Below are 23,391 nucleotides of genomic sequence, written 5' to 3' on the forward strand. Positions count from 1 at the left end.
CATGGCCATGTGGGTTCCGATAGGTTCTCCCTTTAATACATAAAGTGAGCAGTGTGTGGGGACGGGACCTTCATCAAGGGGACCTTGGTGGGACCATAACAGGCGGCCAGATAGCAGCGTGTGGGAATGGGACCGTCATCAAGGGGACCTCGTGGGACCATGACAGGCGCCCGGGGAGCAGTGTGTGGGGACGGGACATTCATCAAGGGGACCTCGTGGGACCATGACAGGCGCCCGGGGAGCAGTGTGTGGGGACGGGACCTCAGTGGCACCATGGCGGGTCGGGAATCAAACCGGCAACCTTCTGATTACGGGGCCGCTTCCTTACAGCCTAGGGCCACCACTGCCCCGTCAGAGAGAAGGACAGAAGAAGAAGTGCTGAGGTCCAGGAAGATCTCCTCCCTGCTGTTGTCCTCTGTCAAAAACCACATCAACCCCCTGACGGCACCATCTGATTGGCTGCGCTCCAGCGTGTCTTGCTCGCCTGTGTTCTCTGCTCCCAGAATCCCGTCTGTTATCAGTCGTAACCACGCTTGTCACCTCTTCAGCTGCGGTGACCATGTGATCTGAACCCCACTTCTGATCTGCTGAATTCATGCTGCAGTGTCTCGGGTTTCATTGTTGGCAACCGGTTCCATAGTTCCACATACAGAGAATTCTGTAGGAACGTTGGGACGTCAAGATCATGGACCTATCAGCCAGTCCTGGAGGCCCATTCGTCAGCAGGTGGGACACAAGGCCACAACCCTCCCTGAGAACTTGATGGTAGGTAGTAAGCAAGCGGGTAACACACTCGTCTATGGACCAGAAGAGCCAGGTTCAAACCCCACTTACTACCATCGTGTCCCTGAGCAGGACACTTAACCCTGAGTGTCTCCAGGGGGGACTGTCCCTGTAACTACTGACTCTGGATAAGGGCGTCTGGTAAACGCTGTAAATGTAAATGAATATTCTGCTGATGGTTTTGTGGACATTGGACAGGGATACCATGAAGAGCTTTTATGAGTGAAAGCAGTTAAACATGATGGATTGTTTGGTTCAGATAAAGATCCAGTCATGTGACTTTTAATCATGTGACTTCAGATGAAGGCCAAGGAAAGCGCATCTCCTCCTCCTCCTCCTCCTCTTCTTCGGTTCTGGTGTCACCTGCTTCCCCACAGGCTGGGCTCTAATATTGAATTTCGAGTTGTGGACAGAGAGAGAGAGAAGGTCTCACCTTTGTCTGATTTCACTTTATAGGTGAATGCAGACCTAAATAAGGTGTAGACCAGGCCACTCCCACACCCGCAGCTTTCATAGATGCACCTCCACCAATGTGCTTCACACAGTCGCCCTCTGCTGGGGAAACGCAGGGAGAGCAGACGACCCCATTCAGGTGGATGAACATGAGCATCATCATCATCATCGGTGGTATAAAAGAAGACTTTCATGTCTCTTATTTCACCACTTTGCTCTACTGTGGTTGTACAAATGCTCTATAAACAGAGTTGTATAGGATGTGGTGCCCCCCCCTCTCTCTGTATGTTCCTACATATATATATAGATCTGGGTCTCTCTCTCTCGCTCTCTCTCTGTCCCTCTGTATATATAAATCTGGGTCTCTCTCTCTCTGTGTATAAACCTCTGCGTCTCTCTCTCTGTGTATATACCTCTGCGTCTCTCTGCGTGTCTCTGTCTCGGGATGGAACCTCTGGAGCTGCGACTGGGTCTCATCAGCTCCGCTGGTCGCTACCTGACGGCGGAGAACTTCGGCTTCAGCGTCAACGCGTCCGCCAGCTGCATGAGGAGGAAACAGACGTGGACGCTGGAGCAGTCGGGGACGGAACCGGGGACGGAACCGGGGACGGAACCGGGGACGCACGGGGACGCGGTCCTGCTCAGGAGCCACCTGGGCCGCTACCTGTCCACCGACAAGGACGGGAACGTGACCGGGGACGGCGACGGCGCCGACGCGGCCACGCGCTTCCTGGTCACGGCGCACGACGACGGCCGCTGGTCGCTGCGCTCGGACGGCCACGCCCGCCACCTGGGCGTGTCCGGGGAGCGCGTGTCGTGCGTCGCGTCCCGCGTCACGGCCGCGGAGAAGTGGCACGTCCACCTGGCGGCGCACCCCCAGCTGCACCTCTACAGCGTGGCCCGGAAGCGCTACGCCCACCTGAGCGCGCGGGCCGGCGGCGAGCTGGAGGCGGGGCTTGACGCGCCGTGGGGCGTGGCCGCGCTGATCACGCTGGTCTACCTGGAGCGCCGCTACCACCTGCAGGCCTCGGACCGCCGCTTCCTGACCGCCGGCGGCGCCCTGCGCCCCGAGCCCGACCCCAGCACCGCCTGGACCCTGGAGCTCCGCGCCCGGCGCGCCGTGGCCTTCAGGGACGCCGGCGGGAAGTACCTGGCCCCCGCCGGGCCGAGCGGCGCGCTGCGCGCCGCCGACAGTGCGCGCGGCCGGAAGGAGGCGCTGTTCGTGCTGGAGAGGAGTCGCGCGCAGGTGGTGGTGACCGCGACCAACGGGAGGAACGTGTCCACGCGCCAGGGTAACGTGTCGCGGTCACCTGACGCGGGGCCTGATGGGACCGCGGGTATTTCTGGGTGGAGGCTGGTCTACTTACCACACCTCCACTCGCCCTCATTCCAGCACAAGCACACACTCATACACACACACACAAACACATACACACACACACCTTCACACACTCACACACACCCTTCATACACACACACACACACACACACACACACACACACACACACACACCTTCACACACTCACACACACACCTTCATACACACACACACACACACACTCACACCTTCATACACTCACTCACACACCATACACACACACCACACACACACACACCCTCACACACACACCACACACACACACACACACACACCTTCATACACTCACAACACACACACACACACACACTCACACCTTCATACACTCACTCACACACACATACACACACACACACACCTCACACACACACACACACCCACCTTCATACACTCACACACACAAACACACTCATACACACACACACCTTCATACACTCACACACACACACACCTTCATACACTCACACAAACACACACACCTCACACACACACACCTTCATACACTCACACACACAAACACATACTCACTCATACACACACACACACTCACACCTTCATACACTCACACATACACACACACCTTCATACACTCACTCACACATACACACACACTCACACACTCATTCACACACACACACACACCTTCATACACTCACTCACACACTCATACACTCATTCACACACACACACACTCACACCTTCATACACTCACACATACACACACACCTTCATACACTCACACATACACACAACACTCACACACACACACACACACACACACACCTTCATACACTCACTCACACACACACACACACACACACACACACCTTCATACACTCACACCTTCATACACACTCACATCTACACACTCATACGGTCCCATTGCCGGTTCGAATCCCGACCCGCCAAGGTACCACTGAGGTGCCACTGAGCAAAGCACCGTCCCCACACACTGGTCCCCGGGTGCCTGTCATGGTGCCCACTGCTCACTCAGGGTGATGGTTAAATGCAGAGGACAAATTTCACTGTGTCACCGTGTGCTGTGCTGCGGTGTATCACATGTGACAATCACTTCACTTTACTTTACTTTACTTCATACACACACACACTCACACCTTCATACACTCATTCATTCACACACACACACACACACACACACACTCATACACACACACTCACTCTCACACACACCTTCATACACTCATTCACACTCACTCACACTTTCACTCACACACACGCTCACACACACCTTCATACACTCACTAACACACACTCATACACTCACTCACACACACACACACACACACACACACACCTTCATACACACTCACACGTGTCAGGTTAATGATGGTTAATGAGGAGAACGGGGATATTTTGTCCTGTCTGTTTATGTCAGGTGTGGACTTGGCAGCCAATCAGGATGAAGAGACGGACCAGGAGGTGTTCCAGCTGGAGATGCTGAAAGACCCGCCAGGACGTTGTGCCTTCAGAACAGCTGATGGGAAATACTGGAACCTCAACGCCAGCGGAGGAGTGCAGAGCGACGCTGTAGAGAAGTGAGAACACTCCACATCTTAAACATGTATTCATTTAGATATTGTAGATATAAACATGCAGACATCAAACAACTAGAACAAATAAAACAGCAACATAAAAAAGAATATTGTACATCCCCGATATTCAGGGAAATATTTAATAGTTCCAGAAACATCCTGCAAATACTGTACAACAACATTCTTACAAAAGTAACCATAGTTCTGCCGTTATAAAGCGCCAGGCGGGACATTCTGGGGACGGGATTTATTAATGACAAACACTAATAAAACGGCACGAACCGAAAACAGACATAAGGTAAGTACCTTATAACCATAATTCCTCATTCCTGTGGTGGCCTAGCGGGGGCAGTGGTGGCCTAGGGGTTAAGGAAGCGGCCCCGTAATCAGAAGGTTGCCGGTTCGAATCCCGATCCACCACAGTACCACTGAGGTGCCGCTGAGCAAAGCACCGTCCCCACACACTGCTCTCCGGGCGCCTGTCATGGCTGCCCACTGCTCACTCAGGGTGATGGTTAAATGCAGAGGACAAATTTCAATGTGTGCACCGTGTGCTGTGCATCACATGTGACAATCACTTCACTTTCACTCACTTTTCACTCCTGTTCCACGGCCGGAGCCCTGACGTGTGTTTCCCACCTAAAATACATCATTTAGGACACGTAGGTGCCTGGGAAGATGTGGCCCGAGAAATATACTTTTAATACTGAGTCCTGATGGACGGTACACTTATAACCGGTGTCAGGAACATTGGGGTGACGTATACCCACATTACCCAGTTAAATTAAATCACTCGCAATCTCCAAACTAAATTGGCTCCACTCTGTGGGTGAAATCTCTTCTCATAACTCATGGATCCACTCTCTTCTCTCTCACCACCTGTATTATCCTTCTGACCAGCATGTTGTAGACCTGAGACATCAGTCCTCGGTCCAAACAGTTATCTGTAACATACGTTTCCAGGATGGAAAATGTAGATACTTGATGAAGCGTTTCTGAGGTATATCAAACCTTGCTTTCAACTCATCAGATGGCATGAGATTGTGATCCCTATATACATCTTGCATATGTACAATGCCCATATTTCACCATATTATGCCATGTCATTCTTAGCCGGGGTAAAAACAGGACAATCCAGATGGGTTCTTCATTTTTTAAAACCTGGATTGGATTAGTAATGTTTTTCTTCAGTTTCTTAAGGGTTGCTGAGTATAAATAGCTATTCAGTGCCAAACCTTCCACGGAGTGCTATTCAGTACCTAACCAGGGCATGCAAATATCAAAACCTTATGGACCTCAAAAATACCGTTCTAGATTTGGGAACCGTGGTTCTCCCCTTTCATACGGCAAATACAGTCTTGGCCTCCTATTGTTCCAAATAAGATTAGAGAGAAGTTTTCTGATTTTAGGAAAAAAAGACTGCTGGTGAGGATGGAGGAATTGAAATGAAATACATACGGAAATTTGAGTAAAACGGTCATCTTTATTAATATTTATTCTTCCCAATATAGATATCACAGTCGTCATCTATTGATATCTTCCAACAATTTTGCTACCATGGGTTCATAGTTGATTGAACTAAGATTGTTCAGTTATAGTGTACAGTCCAGGCCAAAAGCCTGGACACCTTCTCATTCGAGGTGTTTTCTTTATCTTCATGACCATTTACGTTGGTAGATTCTCACTGAAGGCACCAAAACTATGAATGAACACATATTCTTTTGCATGTTTGTCACACTTAAATGTTTCTGCTCATCAAAAACTGTTAACTATTAGTCAAAGATAACATAATTGAACACAAAATGCAGTTTTTAAATGAAGATTTACGTTATTAAGGGAGAAAAAAAACTCCAAATCTACATGGCCCTGTGTGAAAAAGTGATTGCCCCCCTTTGTGAAAAAATAACTTAACTGTGGTTTATCACACCTGAGTTGAATTTCTGTAGTCACCCCCAGGCCTGATTACTGCCACGCCCGTTTCAATCAAGAAATCACTTAAATAGGAGCTACCTGACAGAGAAGTAGACCAAAAGCACCTCAAAGGCTAAACATCATGCCAAGATCCACAGAGATTCAGGAACAAATGAGAGCAAAAGTAATTGAGATCAATCAGTCTGGTAAAGGTTATAAAGCCATTTCTAAAGCTTTGGGACTCCAGCGAACCACAGTGAGAGCCATTATCCACAAATGGCAAAAACATGTACAGTGGTGAACAGGAGTGGCCGGCCCACCAAAATTACCCCAAGAGCGCAGAGACAACTCATCCGAGAGGCCACAAAAGACCCCAGGACAACATCTAAAGAACTGCAGGCATCACTTGCCTCAATTAAGGTCAGTGTTCACGACTCCACCATAAGAAAGAGACTGGGCAAAAACGGCCTGCATGGCAGATTTCCAAGGCGCAAAAAGAACATTAAGGCTCGTCTCAATTTAACTAAAAAACATCTCAATGAGTGCCAAGACTTTTGGGAAAATACCTTGTGGACCGACGAGACAGAAGTTGAACTTTTTGGAAGGTGCGTGTCCCGTTACATCTGGCATAAAAGTAACACAGCATTTCAGAAAAAGAACATCATACCAACAGTAAAATATGGTGGTGGTAGTGTGATGGTCTGGGGTTGTTTTGCTGCTTCAGGACCTGGAAGGCTTGCTGTGATAGATGGAACCATGAATTCTAAATCTGAAGGAGAATGTCCGGCCATCTGTTCGTCAACTCAAGCTGAAGCGATCTTGAGTGCTGCAGCAGGACAATGACCCAAAACACACCAGCAAATCCACCTCTGAATGGCTGAAGAAAAACAAAATGAAGACTTTGGAGTGGCCTAGTCAAAGTCCTGACCTGAATCCTATTGAGATGTTGTGGCATGACCTTAAAAAGGCGGTTCATGCTAGAAAACCCTCAAATAAAGCTGAATTACAACAATTCTGCAAAGATGAGTGGGCCAAAATTCCTCCAGAGCACTGAAAAAGACTCGTTGCAAGTTATCGCAAACGCTTGATTGCAGTTATTGCTGCTAAGGGGGTGGCCCAACCAGTTATTAGGTTCAGGGGGAAATTACTTTTTCAAACAGGGCCATGTAGGTTTGGATTTTTTTTCTCCTTAATTAATAAAAACCATCATTTAAAAACTGCATTTTGTGTTTACTTGTGTTATATTTGACTAATAGTTAAATGTGTTTGATGATAAGAAACATTTTGTGTGACAAACATGCAAAAGAATAAGAAATCAGGAAGGGGGCAAAAAGTTTTTCACACCACTGTATGTACTTAACAAAAAAAGGTAAAATAATAGAAAATATATTTTATATTCTAGTTTCTTTGCTCTGATTACTGCTTTGCACGCTCTTGGCATTCTCTCGATGAGCTTCAAGAGGTCGTCACCTGAATTTTATTAGAACTCTGCTGGTTAAAACCCGGTTCTGTATCGTATATAGTATATTAGATTTTATCGGAACTATGCTGGTTAAAACCCGGTTCTGTAGCGTATATAGTTTATTAGATGTTATTAGAACTCTGCTGGTTAAAACCCGGTTCTGTAGCGTATATAGTTTATTAGATGTTATTAGAACTCTGCTTGTTAAAACCTGGTTCTGTATCGTATATAGTTTATTAGATGTTATTAGAACTCTGATGGTTAAAACCCGGTTCTGTATCGTATATCGTTTATTCGATTTCATTAGAACTCTGCTGGTTAAAACCCGGTTCTGTAGCGTATATCGTTTATTAGATTTCGTTAGAACTCTGCTGGTTAAAACCCGGTTCTGTATCGTATATAGTATATTAGATTTTATCGGAACTATGCTGGTTAAAACCCGGTTCTGTGGCGTATATAGTTTATTAGATGTTATTAGAACTCTGCTGGTTAAAACCCGGTTCTGTATCGTATATAGTATATTAGATTTTATCGGAACTATGCTGGTTAAAACCCGGTTCTGTGGCGTATATAGTTTATTAGATGTTATTAGAACTCTGCTGGTTAAAACCCGGTTCTGTATCGTATATAGTTTATTAGATTTCATTAGAACTCTGCTGGTTAAACCCCGGTTCTGTGGCGTATATTGTTTATTAGATTTCGTTTGAACTCTGCTGGTTAAACCCCGGTTCTTTATCGTATATAGTTTATTAGATGTTATTAGAACTCTGATGGTTAAAACACGGTTCTGTATCGTATATAGTTTATTAGATGTCATTAGAACTCTGTTGGTTAAAACCCAGTTCTGTAGCGTATATCGTTTATTAGATTTCGTTAGAACTCTGCTGGTTAAAATTGGTTCTGTAGTGTAAATAGTTTATTAGATGTTATTAGAACTCTGCTGGTTAAAACCCGGTTCTGTATCGTATATCGTTTATTAGATTTTATTAGAACTCTGCTGGTTAAAATTGGTTCTGTAGTGTAAATAGTTTATTAGATGTTATTAGAACTCTGCTGGTTAAAACCCGGTTCTGTATCGTATATAGTTTATTAGATGTTATTAGAACTCTGATGGTTAAAACCCGGTTCTGTATCGTATATCGTTTATTCGATTTCATTAGAACTCTGCTGGTTAAAACCCGGTTCTGTAGCGTATATAGTTTATTAGATTTTATCGGAACTATGCTGGTTAAAACCCGGTTCTGTGGCGTATATAGTTTATTAGATGTTATTAGAACTCTGCTGGTTAAAACCCGGTTCTGTATCGTATATCGTTTATTAGATTTTATTAGAACTCTGCTGGTTAAAACCCGGTTCTGTAGCGTATATCGTTTATTAGATTTCGTTAGAACTCTGCTGGTTAAAATTGGTTCTGTAGTGTAAATAGTTTATTAGATGTTATTAGAACTCTGCTGGTTAAAACCCGGTTCTGTATCGTATATAGTTTATTAGATGTTATTAGAACTCTGATGGTTAAAACCCGGTTCTGTATCGTATATCGTTTATTCGATTTCATTAGAACTCTGCTGGTTAAAACCCGGTTCTGTAGCGTATATAGTTTATTAGATTTTATCGGAACTATGCTGGTTAAAACCCGGTTCTGTGGCGTATATAGTTTATTAGATGTTATTAGAACTCTGCTGGTTAAAACCCGGTTCTGTATCGTATATCGTTTATTAGATTTTATTAGAACTCTGCTGGTTAAAACCCGGTTCTGTAGCGTATATCGTTTATTAGATTTCGTTAGAACTCTGCTGGTTAAACCCCGGTTCTTTATCGTATATAGTTTATTAGATGTTATTAGAACTCTGATGGTTAAAACACGGTTCTGTAGCCTATTTAGTTTATTAGATGTTATTAGAACTCTGCTGGTTAAAACACGGTTCTGTATCGTATATTATTTATTCGATTTTATTAGAACTCTGCTGGTTAAAACACGGTTCTGTAGCCTATTTAGTTTATTAGATGTTATTAGAACTCTGCTGGTTAAAACCCGGTTATGTATCGTATATAGTTTATTAGATTTTATTAGAACTCTGCTGGTTAAAACCCGGTTCTGTAGCGTATATTGTTTATTAGATTTGATTAGAACTCTGCTGGTTAAAACCCGGTTCTGTATCGTATATAGTTTATTAGATGTTATTAGAACTCTGCTGGTTAAAACCCGGTTATGTATCGTATATCGTTTATTAGATTTCGTTAGAACTCTGCTGGTTAAACCCCGGTTCTTTATCGTATATAGTTTATTAGATGTTATTAGAACTCTGATGGTTAAAACACGGTTCTGTAGCGTATATCGTTTATTAGATTTCGTTAGAACTCTGCTGGTTAAAATTGGTTCTGTAGTGTAAATAGTTTATTAGATGTTATTAGAACTCTGCTGGTTAAAACCCGGTTCTGTATCGTATATAGTTTATTAGATGTTATTAGAACTCTGATGGTTAAAACCCGGTTCTGTATCGTATATCGTTTATTCGATTTCATTAGAACTCTGCTGGTTAAAACCCGGTTCTGTAGCGTATATAGTTTATTAGATTTTATCGGAACTATGCTGGTTAAAACCCGGTTCTGTGGCGTATATAGTTTATTAGATGTTATTAGAACTCTGCTGGTTAAAACCCGGTTCTGTATCGTATATCGTTTATTAGATTTTATTAGAACTCTGCTGGTTAAAACCCGGTTCTGTAGCGTATATCGTTTATTAGATTTCGTTAGAACTCTGCTGGTTAAACCCCGGTTCTTTATCGTATATAGTTTATTAGATGTTATTAGAACTCTGATGGTTAAAACACGGTTCTGTAGCCTATTTAGTTTATTAGATGTTATTAGAACTCTGCTGGTTAAAACACGGTTCTGTATCGTATATTATTTATTCGATTTTATTAGAACTCTGCTGGTTAAAACACGGTTCTGTAGCCTATTTAGTTTATTAGATGTTATTAGAACTCTGCTGGTTAAAACCCGGTTATGTATCGTATATAGTTTATTAGATTTTATTAGAACTCTGCTGGTTAAAACCCGGTTCTGTAGCGTATATTGTTTATTAGATTTGATTAGAACTCTGCTGGTTAAAACCCGGTTCTGTATCGTATATAGTTTATTAGATGTTATTAGAACTCTGCTGGTTAAAACCCGGTTATGTATCGTATATCGTTTATTAGATTTCGTTAGAACTCTGCTGGTTAAACCCCGGTTCTTTATCGTATATAGTTTATTAGATGTTATTAGAACTCTGATGGTTAAAACACGGTTCTGTAGCCTATTTAGTTTATTAGATTTTATTAGAACTCTGCTGGTTAAAACCCGGTTCTGTATCGTATATCGTTTATTAGATTTCGTTAGAACTCTGCTGGTTAAATTCTGGTTCCGTAGCGCTTGTCATGTATATCGTATTTCTTATGCGGGTTCTCCACCTCCTTATGCAGGTCTGACAGCTGCTATTTTCAGGTGGAGTGGCAGGGGTCAAAGGTGACTTTGAAGGCGAGTAACGGCAAGTACGTCCACGCCAGAAGAAACGGGCAGCTTTCCGCCAGCGTGGATCTGGCAGGTGGGTCTGTCGCCGTAGAACCAGTTGTGTTCCATGTTGACTGGAGTTCATGTCTGCTGGTGACGTTCTGGTTGGACAGTCTTGGCTGTAGGTTCCTGATCGATGGTTCTTCATCCATCCCAGGTGAGTCGGAACTGTTTGCGGTGAAGCTGATCAACAGGCCCCTGATGGTTCTGCGGGGGGAACACGGTTTCATCGGTTGTCGGAAGTCGGGCTCCGGAACACTGGACTCCAACCGCGCCGCCCCTGACGTTTTCAAGCTGGAACGCAGCGGCGACGCCTACAGCCTGAGAGGTGAGGCCCCGCCCCCACATACCATACATCATACGGCACACAGCCCTGACCCCGCCTCCTCCTTTCCTCCCCTCAGACGGTGCTGGCAGGTATTGGCAGGTGAGCGGCGGCGCGGTGAGCAGCAGCAGCGACGTTCCGGTTCCTTTCCAGCTGGAACTCTGTGACTGGAACCGACTCGCCATCAGAACGGAGGATGGTTTCTACCTGAGAGGAGACCAGACGGGGGCGCTAACGGCTGATACGCCCAACCGGGAGAGTGCCACGCTGTGGGAGTATTAACACACACATGCCCACGGCTTACGGAACCTGTGACTCGGAACGAATAGAACCCATGCAGGTCATTGACAGGCCGAGGTCACCTAGCAACGTATCGTTTCCATAGTTTCCATGTCGACCGGACAGCCTGCAGATGGAACTGCTGCCGCCTTTAATTCACGTTTAGAGAAGTTCGCAGTTACTGCAGTAAAGTTAGTCACATACACACGGAGTAATCTGTAGTAAATACGGGGTCACCTGGGCGTGGCTCGTTCAGCAGCTTGCAACCCTGCAACATTCTGTTCAGTGCATTCAGACTGACTGTTCATGTTTGCTTTAAATGATAAGAATAATGAATAATAATGAAAATATTAATTATCAAATTATGAAACAGCATGAGTGCATATTTCTGTCTACATGAATATATTTATTAGAGAAGATAGATAGATGATTCAGGTCAGCTTGTAGCTATTTTCCATTGATGCTTCAAATAAAGAAAACCTACTTAACACATCTATCTACGCAGTTCATTGCTTATGTAGAATTAATGGGAATTAAAGGAGTTGCACAACATCTGATCTTCTATGTTCTTAGTCATGTTGTGTGGGTCAGATGCCAATTCTGTGTTTTATGGCTATTTCACTGCATATCATACCGTGTATGACTGTACGTGACAAATAACATTTGAACTTGAATTCTGTACAAAGACAAAGAAATAATCAGGCACATTAATTAACACATAGATAAATATGATGAATTTTCCAGAGATGTGACACCTCCCTCAGACCAGATGACTCTTCTCCGTCTTGGCCCCCTCGGTGGTGGAATGAACTTCCAGCTCAGTCACTGAGTATTTTCAAACGACAGCTCAAGACCTTCCTCTTTAGAGAATATTTAGATGAACTTGGAACCTTCTTCTTGTCTGACTTCTGTATAGAAACTAGAACAGAGTGAATAAAAAGGTTGTATTCATAGTTGGGGGTCCTAGTGAACCAGAACTGATCACTTCATCCATGGTGACATGGAAGCACGTTGTAAGTCGCTCTGGATCAGGGAGTCTGCCAGATGGTCCAGAGTCATCTGTAAGGTGGAGAAAACAGCATCAGTGGAAAATTCAGAGCAGTTGGCTTTATTTGGACCAGATTCTGTGACAGTAGGTGCTAAACAGGATTATTATAGACTATTTACAGTCCCAGGTTCAGTCCAGTTGGACCATCTGAGGGTTCTGTGGGATCTGAAGTTTTACTGCTACTGTGACTACTCAGCATCTCGGTTTCAGAACATTTCAGATCAGTTTTCTTTTGAATTTAGGAATTCGCGTCACCTTTTCATTACAGGAGTCCGGAGACCTGCTGGTAGTGTTGGTCGTTCTGGTTGCTGTAGTTTTTTTTGTTGATCCACACTGTCAGAGTCTTGTACTGGGCCTTTGTCATGGCACCCTTGGGGTTCAGCAGGTTGAACCACGTCTGCACCATGTCTTTCGAATGCTGCATAAAACTCTTCTCAAAAACGGCAAGCCTGGTTTTACTCTTGGTGCTGTTCTGGAAGTTTTTGAACTGTTTGTTGGTGTTGATCTTACATCTGACCATTGCGCCAATGATGGTCAGTTTGAAGGCCCCCACAACGTTATCGTTGCTTATGGCGGTAGCCAAGCAGGTTCTGAAGGCTTTCGACTTGGTGCTGGGAAACTCGCGGTGAGTTTCTTGTGGAACGTAGACGGTTGGAAGTTGGCGGCCGTGGTTCTTCTGCACGCCGGGAACCAGGTTGTTATCCAGAGGAGAGGACTTCGTGGCCACTTCAAGCATGGCTGTAGCTAGTTTGCTGTTTTGGTTCATGTTTTTAGCTTGCATTATACTCTTGACCGGTGGCTGGTGATCAGCATTGATGAATCTCCCAATTCCAGGATTCTTGTTTGCATACGTTTTCCAGTCCTTGTAGTATTCTACTTTTCCAACCTCTTTCTGAAGGTTCTTTTTGGTGTCTTTCCATTTGACCCTTGCTGCTCCCTCGGCGATGTACCAGTCACCTCCCCTGATCCCTTCGGTCCACTCTTTTCGCTTGATGAAAGGCTCCCAAAGACCCGGCTCTCTGAGGAGGGCGTCGGCCTCCAGAGACCGGAGGCGCGCTGCTTCCAGAGCAACCTCCATTTCTTCTGCCTCTGGTCTCATGCCTCGCGCTAAAGCATGGAACAGGCAGCTCTTGCTCTCACTGGTCAGGCTCACCGCCTGGTTGTTGATGAGTACGTCGTAATGGCCGTCCGGGTACTGGACGCTCTTCGGCCTGTAGATCAGTGCCACGGTTTGATGTGGAGGTTTGGAACTTGGGCTCAGCTCCTGCATCTTGACAAGCTGGCCACCATGGTCCTCTGTCAGGATCACGACCTTGGTGCCCGTGGTTTCTGCGAGGACTCTGATGTCGAGAATGGTGCCTGGAGTTGCGGGGTTCCTGATCTTTTCAGCGTGTGACTGTGAGTGTTTACCCGACTCTCCTGCAACTTCTTCTCCTGGCATGAACGTGATGTACCTGTTATTTTGTCCAGCTCGGAGTTTCTCCTCCGTTCTGTCGCTCTTCAGTCCCGTTTTTACGTAATGGCCAATGATGCCATTAATTCGGCCCTGGATATGAGAAGAAACGTGACTGGAGAATTTCTGGTGGAAAACTTCTACAAAAGCTTCAGCTAACAAAGCACTGATGGTGTCTGCTAAATTCCGCTTGAATTCTTTCAGCATCTCAGTTTCGGAAGTGGACAGCTCATTCTGTTTTACTTTCTCAGAAAGCGAACGGTCCCTCATAAATGTGTCCATCTGTCCCTGGAGGTTTGAGAAAAACCTGTCTGACATGCTGAGCACCGTCGCTGTGGCATCTGCTGCCAGTGCTCCAATGTGCAGGGTTTGGATGGCTGTCAGAATCCCACGAACGTTCCCTCTGGCCTCTGATTTAACTCTGTTTAACACCGAGGAGATGGAGGAGTTCAGCTTTTGCTGCCATTGGAGGTCAGCGTAGAATGGCTGCAACGCCATGTTGCTTAAGTTTCTGAAAATGTCCAGAAGTTTCTCCTTCTTCTTCTTGTCCTTCAGGAGATCAGACAGCTGACTACTACCATCTAGGTGAGAGAGGATAATAGAGTCTACCAGCGCAGCCAAGTGTTCTTCTTCCATGTTCGATTTCACAGCGTCACCAATTCCCTTCTCCACCTCGTCTGTAATGGCCTTTAGTATGACTTTCATTAATTCCTCTTCTGCCTTCCCAAATCCATAGCCAACCATTTCTTCCACCATTCGTTTTGCCGTGTGTTTCACTGCATTCTTCATGTTTGTCTTTGAAACCACACTCAGGCCGTCCTTGGCCTGTCTGGAGAGGAACTTTGGCATCGACTTCAGTTCCTTACCAAATCCCTTCATTAGCACTTTGGCAGCTTTGAAGCCCTTCGCAACAAGCTTTCCGACTCCAAACCCAATGAGAGATATTCCAATAGAAATGGCTTTTTCTACCGCCCACGACTTCCAACTGAATTCTCCTGTCACCATAGACTCCACTCCGTAGATGCAATCCGATATGCCTTCAGTCACCAGCCCCATGCCAACTTGAGCCAAGGTTCCAAACGTGAATGCGGTGAGCAGAGCCCCCGCAACGATCTGCAGAATCCCCAGACAGAACACCAGCAGAGCTTCCCATGGGAAACGAGGTTCCTCTTCCACAGAAAAGACATATTTCAAACCCTGGCTGTAAAGATTGTAGGCCTGCACTTGGAGGTCTTCTTCAGCGCCCGACACCAGGGAGAACATGGGTAACTTGTTGGCTTTTGCGTCCCTCTTCCTTTCTTTAATCTCCTCCAGCTTTTGGATGGCCTCGCTAATGTTCTTGTCAAAGTAACTCAACATGTTGCACTTGGCTGTTAACTGTTTCTCGAGGCTCGTTGGGTCACCGCCGCCTGAGTCAGGACAGGACATCTTCACAAGCTGCAGGCAGACCAGGCACTCCTCTGTGAGGAACGTCAGAGACTCCTGTGCTTTCCTGAGATCATCTCTGGCCCTGGTGAGGTAGTCTCGTCTCTGCTGCATTATAGTGCAGTAGGCGTGACTGTAAAAAGCTATGGCGGCCCAGCACTCATCTTGCTCCATGGCTTTTTCAAAGAGTTTGCTACTGGTGTCCCATTGATGTTCATCCAGTGCAATATTCCCAAACTTGATGTAATGGTAGATGCTAGAACATGGTGAGGTCAGACTTTGAGACTGAATTTTTGCCAAAGATAAATCGGCTTTCAAGCTTTTTTGCAATTCATCTCTTTTCAACTTGTCGATTTCATCTGATTTAGTTTGCAACCAAATTCCCCAGAACTCGTTCATGACGGCAACCACAGCTCTTTTTTCATCTCCATCGGTGTTCCTGTGGATGTCCTGAAGGGTTTCGCAGTACTCTGAAAACAGGTCCTCCCGCAGCCTCATCTCCGCAACATCGCTCGTCATGTCATGGATCTTCTCCGCTGCAAGCATGTCCCTCGTTTCCTTTGCTTCCTCCAGAGAAGACACTCTCCTAAAGGTCTCCTGCAGGTGACCAGTGGTCACGATTACCTGAGCAGATCCTGGTTTACCTTTTCGTGCCGTTCTTCCGAATGCCTGGAGTTCCACTCTCCTGTTCTCGGAAAGGAAGGAGAGGATCACAAACAGTCCTCCATTGTTGTTCACCTCTTTGGAGACTTTTATGTCTGTGCCACGTCCTGCAAGGTTGGTGGCAACGATGACGTCACCAGGAAGCAGTTCCTTCTCAATTTTGCTCAGACTGTCTTTGTCACTCCGGCAGTACAGAATAACTTCACCTGGAACAACGTTTTTGAGCTCTTCATGAATCTCTTTGGCCACGTTGATGGTTTCACAGATCACCAAGGCTGCTCGTCCGCGTCTGTATGAATTCGGGGTTATTTGACTCATGACCACCTGCTTTATTTCACACTTCCACTCTTCAGCTGAGCTCCTCAGAGCTCCTTTGACCTCGAATAATTTATTGCGGTTGAAAGTGGGCATTTTGCAGGCGGAGAGATTTGAATACAGGTCCTCCAGAAACAGCATGTCTGCTTCAGTCCCGAGAGTCCCTGTCGTTCCGTATATCTTCCCATGGTACTTCTCGAAGAAAGCGATGTTGGAGATGTAGTTGGTCACTGTTGAAACTGTGCTCAGCTTGACTTGGTGTTTAATCTCGATGAACTGCTGCAGACCGTCACCCCATTTCTTATTCAGCTCTACGATACCAGTGGACCTGAAGTCCACGGGACAGACGCTGTCGTTCTCCACGACGTACTCCCGTCCTTGCTTCAGACGCTTGGCGAGAAAGGCGTTCTGGACCCACGCTGGCAGCTTCGCATCGATCAGGTTCCTCAGGAACCCCGGCGTGCTGATGCAGTCCTTGGGGTCTGCACAAGGTGTGTACTGAATCTTCTCGGAGATTAAAGTTGCAATGGGCTCGATGAGAGTTTCTTCTGACTCATAGAGCGCACAGCACAAGCCGTCCTCCAGGACCAGAAACGTCAGCTCTGGAATGTCCCAGTTGTTGTACGGACTGGCCTTTCTAAGACAGAGCAGTCCATCGTCGTCCAAAGTGTAGACAGTAAAACCATACGGCACATAGTCCTCAAGTTCTTGGAAAAAACTGACCACTGCATCCTGACTCACTGTCTTCAGTTTCCTGAAGAGGTCCTCTTTTTCGCTTTTGTACATGTCCTCTGCAAATCCTTCTGGCACGACCTGCGATTCTTCTGCAATACGTAAAATGTCCATGGGGTCGTTAATTTCACATCCTTCTGTGTCGATGGAGTCAAATATGGCCTTGAAGAACGAAGCGGGGGGGGCCTGTAGGAACGTCTCTTGTCCTGTCGTCAAAAAGCCGTACTGGCTGACATGGCCCCAGATCATGGCCAGGAGAACGTTCAGATGCTGCATGCAGGCCATGGGGCTGGACAGGTAGGTCAGCTGCACGCCCTGATCCAGGAGCAGCGAGTCCACTTCATCAATGACGATGCACTGATAGGCGCGATCGGGCCTCACGTCCATCATCTCAAAAATCTGCCGAATGTGATCCGCGGCGAAAGCTTCAGTGGTTCCGTAGACCACGTCCTTCTGGTAGCATTCCTTCCTGTGCTTGTCATCGTTTTTATTTGTGTTTGTGTCAACTGTGACGCCAAAGTATGAGTAGAAGTTGGCCCATTCTTCTGCATCTCTCTGACACAACACAGCAGAGCTGGAGACCACATCTACCTTCTCGCCACGAAGTGCGCGCAGCGCAGCAAACATGGCGATGACACAAGACTTGCCCTCTCCGGTGCCCATCTCCAAGAGCTTCCCGGTGTCAGACAAGGCCAGGAGGCACCAGCCTATCATCTGAGTGGCCCTGGGCCACCACTTCCCTGCAGCCATGCGCAGGTGGACAGCGTTGCACAAGACCGCCAGGATCTCCTGAAGGTCCTCCTCGTCCACGCTGTGACTCAGGTTCTTCGCTTGCTGCACATCTCTGTGGGCTTCCATTTCACCAGATTCAATCAAGTTTTGCACACCTTTTACTATAAAGTACGATTTCTCCAGCGTTCCTTCATCAATGGTTTTCATTTGCCGCAATTCATCAAACAGGCAGTCAATGCTCTTCTCCTTCTCAACTCTGAAACTCTTCTCTAAATGCTGGATCAGGTTCTTTATTTCAGAAGAGCACAGAAGCTGAGGGACAGAACGGTTCTTCTCATCGGTCCACTCAGAAGACACCTGATATGTTTCCATGAGATGCAGAATCTTCATGATGGTGGCCTCATCCTGATAGTGGTCTGTTAATGCTGCCAGAAGATTCAAGACTTCTACTGGTGACCAAAGCCGTTGTGCTACAATACTTGACGCCTTCTGGAAGAGTTCTGTGGTCGCTTCTCTTTTCACGGCTCGCCCCGCACAAGCAAATAAACTCTCCAAACACAACGTGCCTTCTGGTTCTCCCCGTAGCAATTTCAGGACACCCTCGAGAAGGTTTAGAATGTAGACCTGGACAGGAGGAAGTGCTTCTCCACCACATGTTTGTAAGATGGTCACAATTTTAGCATCAGAATCTGTGCATTTATTTAGGTTCATGTGGAGCACCTGGAAAATGGCCTTGATGACCCCATTTCTCGCTTCCATATCTCCACTGTGAAAACAACCAATGAGGTTCTTCAGGGTCTCAGCAGCGAACACTAGCGTGTTGTTTTCCTCAAGTCTTGAAGGTTCCAGATTATGGATTTCTCCAATGATAAATCCTCTGGCATGGCGAGAACGTCCCGTCTCCATTACCTCTAAGCCGTGATGGAAGTAATCAGAGATAAAGAAGTCCATGGTACCGCACACGACGTCTGCTTCATATAGGTCCCACGGTGACACGTGTTCCTGGTTCACGTTCGTGTTGAGGGACATCCCGAGGAACCTGTAGAAGTCAGACCACTCGTTGACGTGCTCCCGTGACTGAATATCAGAGCTTAGCACAATGTCCAGCTTGTTGCCCATGCAGACCTGAGCTGCTGCAAACATGGCCGTGACGCATGGCTCCTCTTCTACACCCACCAGTTCTGGTGGTCCACCACTCTCCGTTAGCACCAACACACACCACCGCAGCATGTGCTGCACGGTGGGCCACCAGCCTTTCGTGTCAAAAACAGCTTTGCAGAGCCGAGACAGACAGTTCTGGACGTCATCTGCGCTCAGGTCTGAACGTTTACAGGAATATTTCATAAACGGTTGGACCTTTGGAGCATCTTCGGAATACCGAAGGACGCTGCTGATAACGATTTTTATCAAACCAACAGCAGAATCGTCCACATCGCTGCAAGATTTTAAGTCTGTTAGAGCCGAGTCCAGATTGTTCTCGTCTTGCTTCCTGAGGATCGTTTGGAACTCCAGATGGAACTTCTCAGGGCCGACAAAGTCCAGAGCCTGAATGATGGAGCGTCCGGAGTCATCAGTCCACTCTGGTGACAGGTCATACACGTTCACCAGCATGAGAATGTCACTCACTGGACCATCCTCTGTGTATTTCTCAGAAAGTGCTTTGAGAAGAGCCACTGTCTCAGGTGGGGTCCATTCATTTTTTTCCACAAGTCTGAGGAGCATTTTAGCTGGTTCTGAGTGGCTTTCCTTGTCCTTCAGATGTGTCAGTGTAAATAAGAGAAGCTCCAAGCACTTGATTTCCATATTTAAAATGAACAAGGAGGCTCTTTCTACCACATTCTGTAGTGATGATGTGAGGGTGCCAAGAAATTCTACAAGAAACAGGTCCTCGGTGGAAAGGTCCTCTTCAGCCCATCGTTTCGCAATGAGAAGTGCATCACAGCTGTCTTGGCCAGAGACTAGGTGCCTCACATTAAGGTACAGGGCTTGAGTCAGCAGGAGACCCTCATAAGCATTGGATGCCATCTGGCTGATGGACCCCACAAAGGACTGAACCTTATTGGAGATGCACTGTAGAGAAAGCTCCTCAGATAGCTCCATAGACAGGGTGCACAGTTCTGCGAGGAACACTTGAGCGTGCTCCAGAGTACTAAGGGATGGAGGAGCACATATCCATTCAGCAAACAGAAGGCTGTCCAGGGCTGACAAGATGTTCCCGAGCTGGACTGAAGTCAGCTGAGCAGGACTCAGGTTTGAAACAGCGATGCTACATTTTGATGAGAGGGTTTCCAGAAGCTCATCACGGTCACTCTTCAGTTCACAGTTGGGTTCAAACTCATCCAGACAGCTGATTAGAACTTGTCGCTTGGACTCCTGTTCCTCTGAGATGTCACTATTCAACTGTTTCTCAAGCTGCTCTTCAGCTTGCTGGTGTGATTCTTCAAGTCTCTGATTTAGTTCTTCTTGTCTCCTTTCTTCTTCTCTCCTCCTCTCCTCCTCTCTCCTTCTTTCTTCTTCTCTCTGCCTCTCCTCCTCTCTCCTTCGTTCTTCTTCTCTCCTCCTCTCCTCCTCTCTCCTTCTTTCTTCTTCTCTCTGCCTCTCCTCCTCTCTCCTTCGTTCTTCTTCTCTCTTCCTCTCCTCCTCTCTCCTTCGTTCTTCTTCTCTCTTCCTCTCCTCCTCTCTCCTTCGTTCTTCTTCTCTCCGCCTCTCCTCCTCTCTCCTTCGTTCTTCTTCTCTCCGCCTCTCCTCCTCTCTCCTTCTTTCTTCTTCTCTCCGCCTCTCCTCCTCTCTCCTTCTTTCTTCTTCTCTCCGCCTCTCCTCCTCTCTCCTTCTTTCTTCTTCTCTCCGCCTCTCCTCGTCTCTTATTGGTTTATTAAAACAATATTCACACTCGTATGCATTATCGTGGCCCACTGGTCTGTAATATTCTCCACCTCTGAAGACGTACACGTTGCGCCCATGGATGGTGCTCTGGTAAATGTCCGAGAAGGAGTAGCACGGAGGCAGAACTTTATTACATTTACAGCATCTCAGACGGTCGCCCATGTGAGCTTCTGATGGTGCGTTCCCCATTTCTGCAGCCGTTGAGCAGCGATGTTCTCATGCAGCCTGGAGCCAGAAATAAAGAAATAGAACATTTCAACGTTCTCATGAAAACACGACAACAAACCGCCAAACTACATTCAGTAATGTAGTAGTAAGTAGTTACAGGGACAGTCCCCCCCTGGAGACACTCAGGTTCATAGTAAGTAGACTACATTTCGTTGCCCTGTACTACTACATTTCGTTGCCCTGTACTTGTACATGTGTAATGACAATAAAGTTGAATCTAATCTAATCTAATCTACAGGGACAGTCCCCCCTGGAGACACTCAGGGTTAAGTGTCTTGCTCAGGGACACGATGGTAGTAAGTGGGGTTTGAACCTGGGTCTTCTGGTTCATAGTCAGTAGTTACAGGGACAGTCCCCCCCTGGAGACACTCAGGGTTAAGTGTCTTGCTCAGGGACACGATGGTAGTAAGTGGGGTTTGAACCTGGGTCTTCTGGTTCATAGTCAGTAGTTACAGGGACAGTCCCCCCTGGAGACACTCAGGGTTAAGTGTCTTGCTCAGGGACACGATGGTAGTAAGTGGGGTTTGAACCTGGGTCTTCTGGTTCACAGGCCAGTGTGTTACCCGCTAGGCTACTAGCACCCTACATCATCAGAATCAGTAGTCTACTATGGTAGACACTACATGAAGAAAGGCACGGGGTACATGTCTCATTCATCATCTTATGTGCTCCAATCAGGTTTCTTATCGAGCCCAGAATCACATACAGTTCGTCTCGATGGACTTAAACAGGTGCTGCAGTCGACACCCAACACACTGTGACCCTTTCTGCACACAAGGAAGATCTCCACTAAAAAACTGGATTAAAGTGAGGAACCTTGTGAAGGGTTGAGTGAGAGAGGGTGCTGTAGGTATCTGAGCGGGGTTGGGATTAAACAGTGATGTTGGTTATCTGTGGATGTTGGTTGGCATTTATTAGGAGGCCCGTAAACCTCTTGTTCTTGACGTGCTGGCAGCAGACGGGTCTGAGCGACTCTGACCAGGAGCAGCTTCTCCTGGGATGGCCCTGGTCTGCAGTGGTCAGGACCAACCCAACCTGCAAGGTGACAGACGTGACAGTGCCTGGGCCTGTCTGGAAGAAGGTCGATCCCATGTTCTTCTCCATCATGTGTGTGTCTGTGTGCGATGGTTAGATGGAGACGACTTGTGAATTGTGCGTACGGCAGAAAAGCGGGCGTATGATCCCGTCTACGCCCATTTATCACGTTTATCAGAAGTACACGGCTGCTATCGGCGTGGACCACGCTGCTGCAGCAGAGGACATCAGGCTGTGACAGTCACACTTCCTTTTAAATGACGCCAGAGTCTCACGTGATGTTTCTTATGGGTTATTTATTACATATTTTATGTCATTTTATTTCACTCACAGGTACCTTGTAATTGTCTAGAGCAGCCAAAGAGACACTGGTCTCTGTTGGATGAAGAAACACATCTGAATATATTATGTAAATAAAATATATTAAAATATATGAATATTACGACGGTGATCTATGAAACTACTGCTCCTGTTCTCAGTTCGGGACCAAAACCTCTCGGCTTGAAAAGAAACAAAGTGTGGAAATAAAGTTGAAGAAGTGAAGTCAGAAGTGAAGATGAAGACATTTTACCTTGTTCATCTACTGTCTGTGCAGGTGAAGGTAGACGTCTAGTCCAGAAGGAGGAGAGCAGCAGGTACAAGCTTCATAACCACCTTCGATAAGAGCAGCAGTAGTCATGTCTCTCGCCAGGAACCATCTGCTGCTCTCCAGGGTCCAGAGATCGACTCAGATTTATACTCCTCTTTATCAGTCATCTCCAAGTGGGAGGTCAGTCCACAAGTGATAAGGAGAAGGACCGGCTTCCAACGTGCTTACTCAGCACGGGCTCCTTCTCTATTCCATGGAAAATCATAAGCAGCCGTTTCCTGATTATATTCCATGGAACAGAGAACAAGCCCGTGCTGAGTAAACATGTTGGAACCTGATCATGATCATTACACCAAGGGTTCTATTCATGCACATATTTATGATACTTGGTGTGCTAAAAATATATCGTTATTTTAAATACATTTAAAAGATTCACTTAAAAGTATAAATGAGACAGAAATACATTTTTATTGCATGAATTTATCGGTGTCCACATTGGATTTATGTGCTTAAAGTACACTATTAAATACTGCATTATTAAAACACATTGGGTCGCACACACTTCATTTGAATACATGTTTTTAAGTCCGT

The 23,391-nt window shown here is 46.4% G+C and overlaps 2 protein-coding genes across 2 annotated transcripts; one reads left to right on the top strand and one right to left on the bottom strand.

Moving 5' to 3' along the window:
• The first annotated feature begins 1,667 nt into the window (after positions 1-1,667).
• On the top strand, positions 1,668-12,078 carry fscn1b (fascin actin-bundling protein 1b). Its single transcript, XM_028972274.1, has 5 exons — positions 1,668-2,528; positions 4,012-4,171; positions 11,006-11,127; positions 11,251-11,421; positions 11,498-12,078. Exons 1-5 carry the CDS (start codon positions 1,682-1,684, stop codon positions 11,698-11,700), a joined length of 1,503 nt encoding a protein of 500 aa, XP_028828107.1. The 5' UTR covers positions 1,668-1,681; the 3' UTR covers positions 11,701-12,078.
• A 575-nt stretch (positions 12,079-12,653) lies between these two features.
• Positions 12,654-20,613, bottom strand: LOC114785586 (uncharacterized). The gene is made up of 2 exons (XM_028971961.1): positions 13,001-20,613; positions 12,654-12,756 (listed from the first exon to the last, which is right to left on the bottom strand). Exon 1 carries the CDS (start codon positions 20,163-20,165, stop codon positions 13,008-13,010), a length of 7,158 nt encoding a protein of 2,385 aa, XP_028827794.1. The 5' UTR covers positions 20,166-20,613; the 3' UTR covers positions 12,654-12,756; positions 13,001-13,007.
• Positions 20,614-23,391: the final 2,778 nt, after the last annotated feature.

This window comes from Denticeps clupeoides, chromosome 3, assembly GCF_900700375.1.
Source record: "Denticeps clupeoides chromosome 3, fDenClu1.1, whole genome shotgun sequence".
Taxonomy (NCBI): domain Eukaryota; kingdom Metazoa; phylum Chordata; class Actinopteri; order Clupeiformes; family Denticipitidae; genus Denticeps; species Denticeps clupeoides.

Bases quoted from the DNA above. Each gene is read 5' to 3' on its own strand.
- fscn1b (XM_028972274.1), top strand. From the start codon at position 1,682: ATGGAACCTCTGGAGCTGCGACTGGGTCTCATCAGCTCCGCTGGTCGC. The intron at 2,529-4,011 runs GTAACGTGTCGC...TGTTTATGTCAG, and splicing joins GAACGTGTCCACGCGCCAGG to GTGTGGACTTGGCAGCCAAT. The intron at 11,128-11,250 runs GTGGGTCTGTCG...CATCCATCCCAG, and splicing joins CGCCAGCGTGGATCTGGCAG to GTGAGTCGGAACTGTTTGCG.
- LOC114785586 (XM_028971961.1), bottom strand. From the start codon at position 20,165: ATGGAGCTATCTGAGGAGCTTTCTCTACAGTGCATCTCCAATAAGGTT.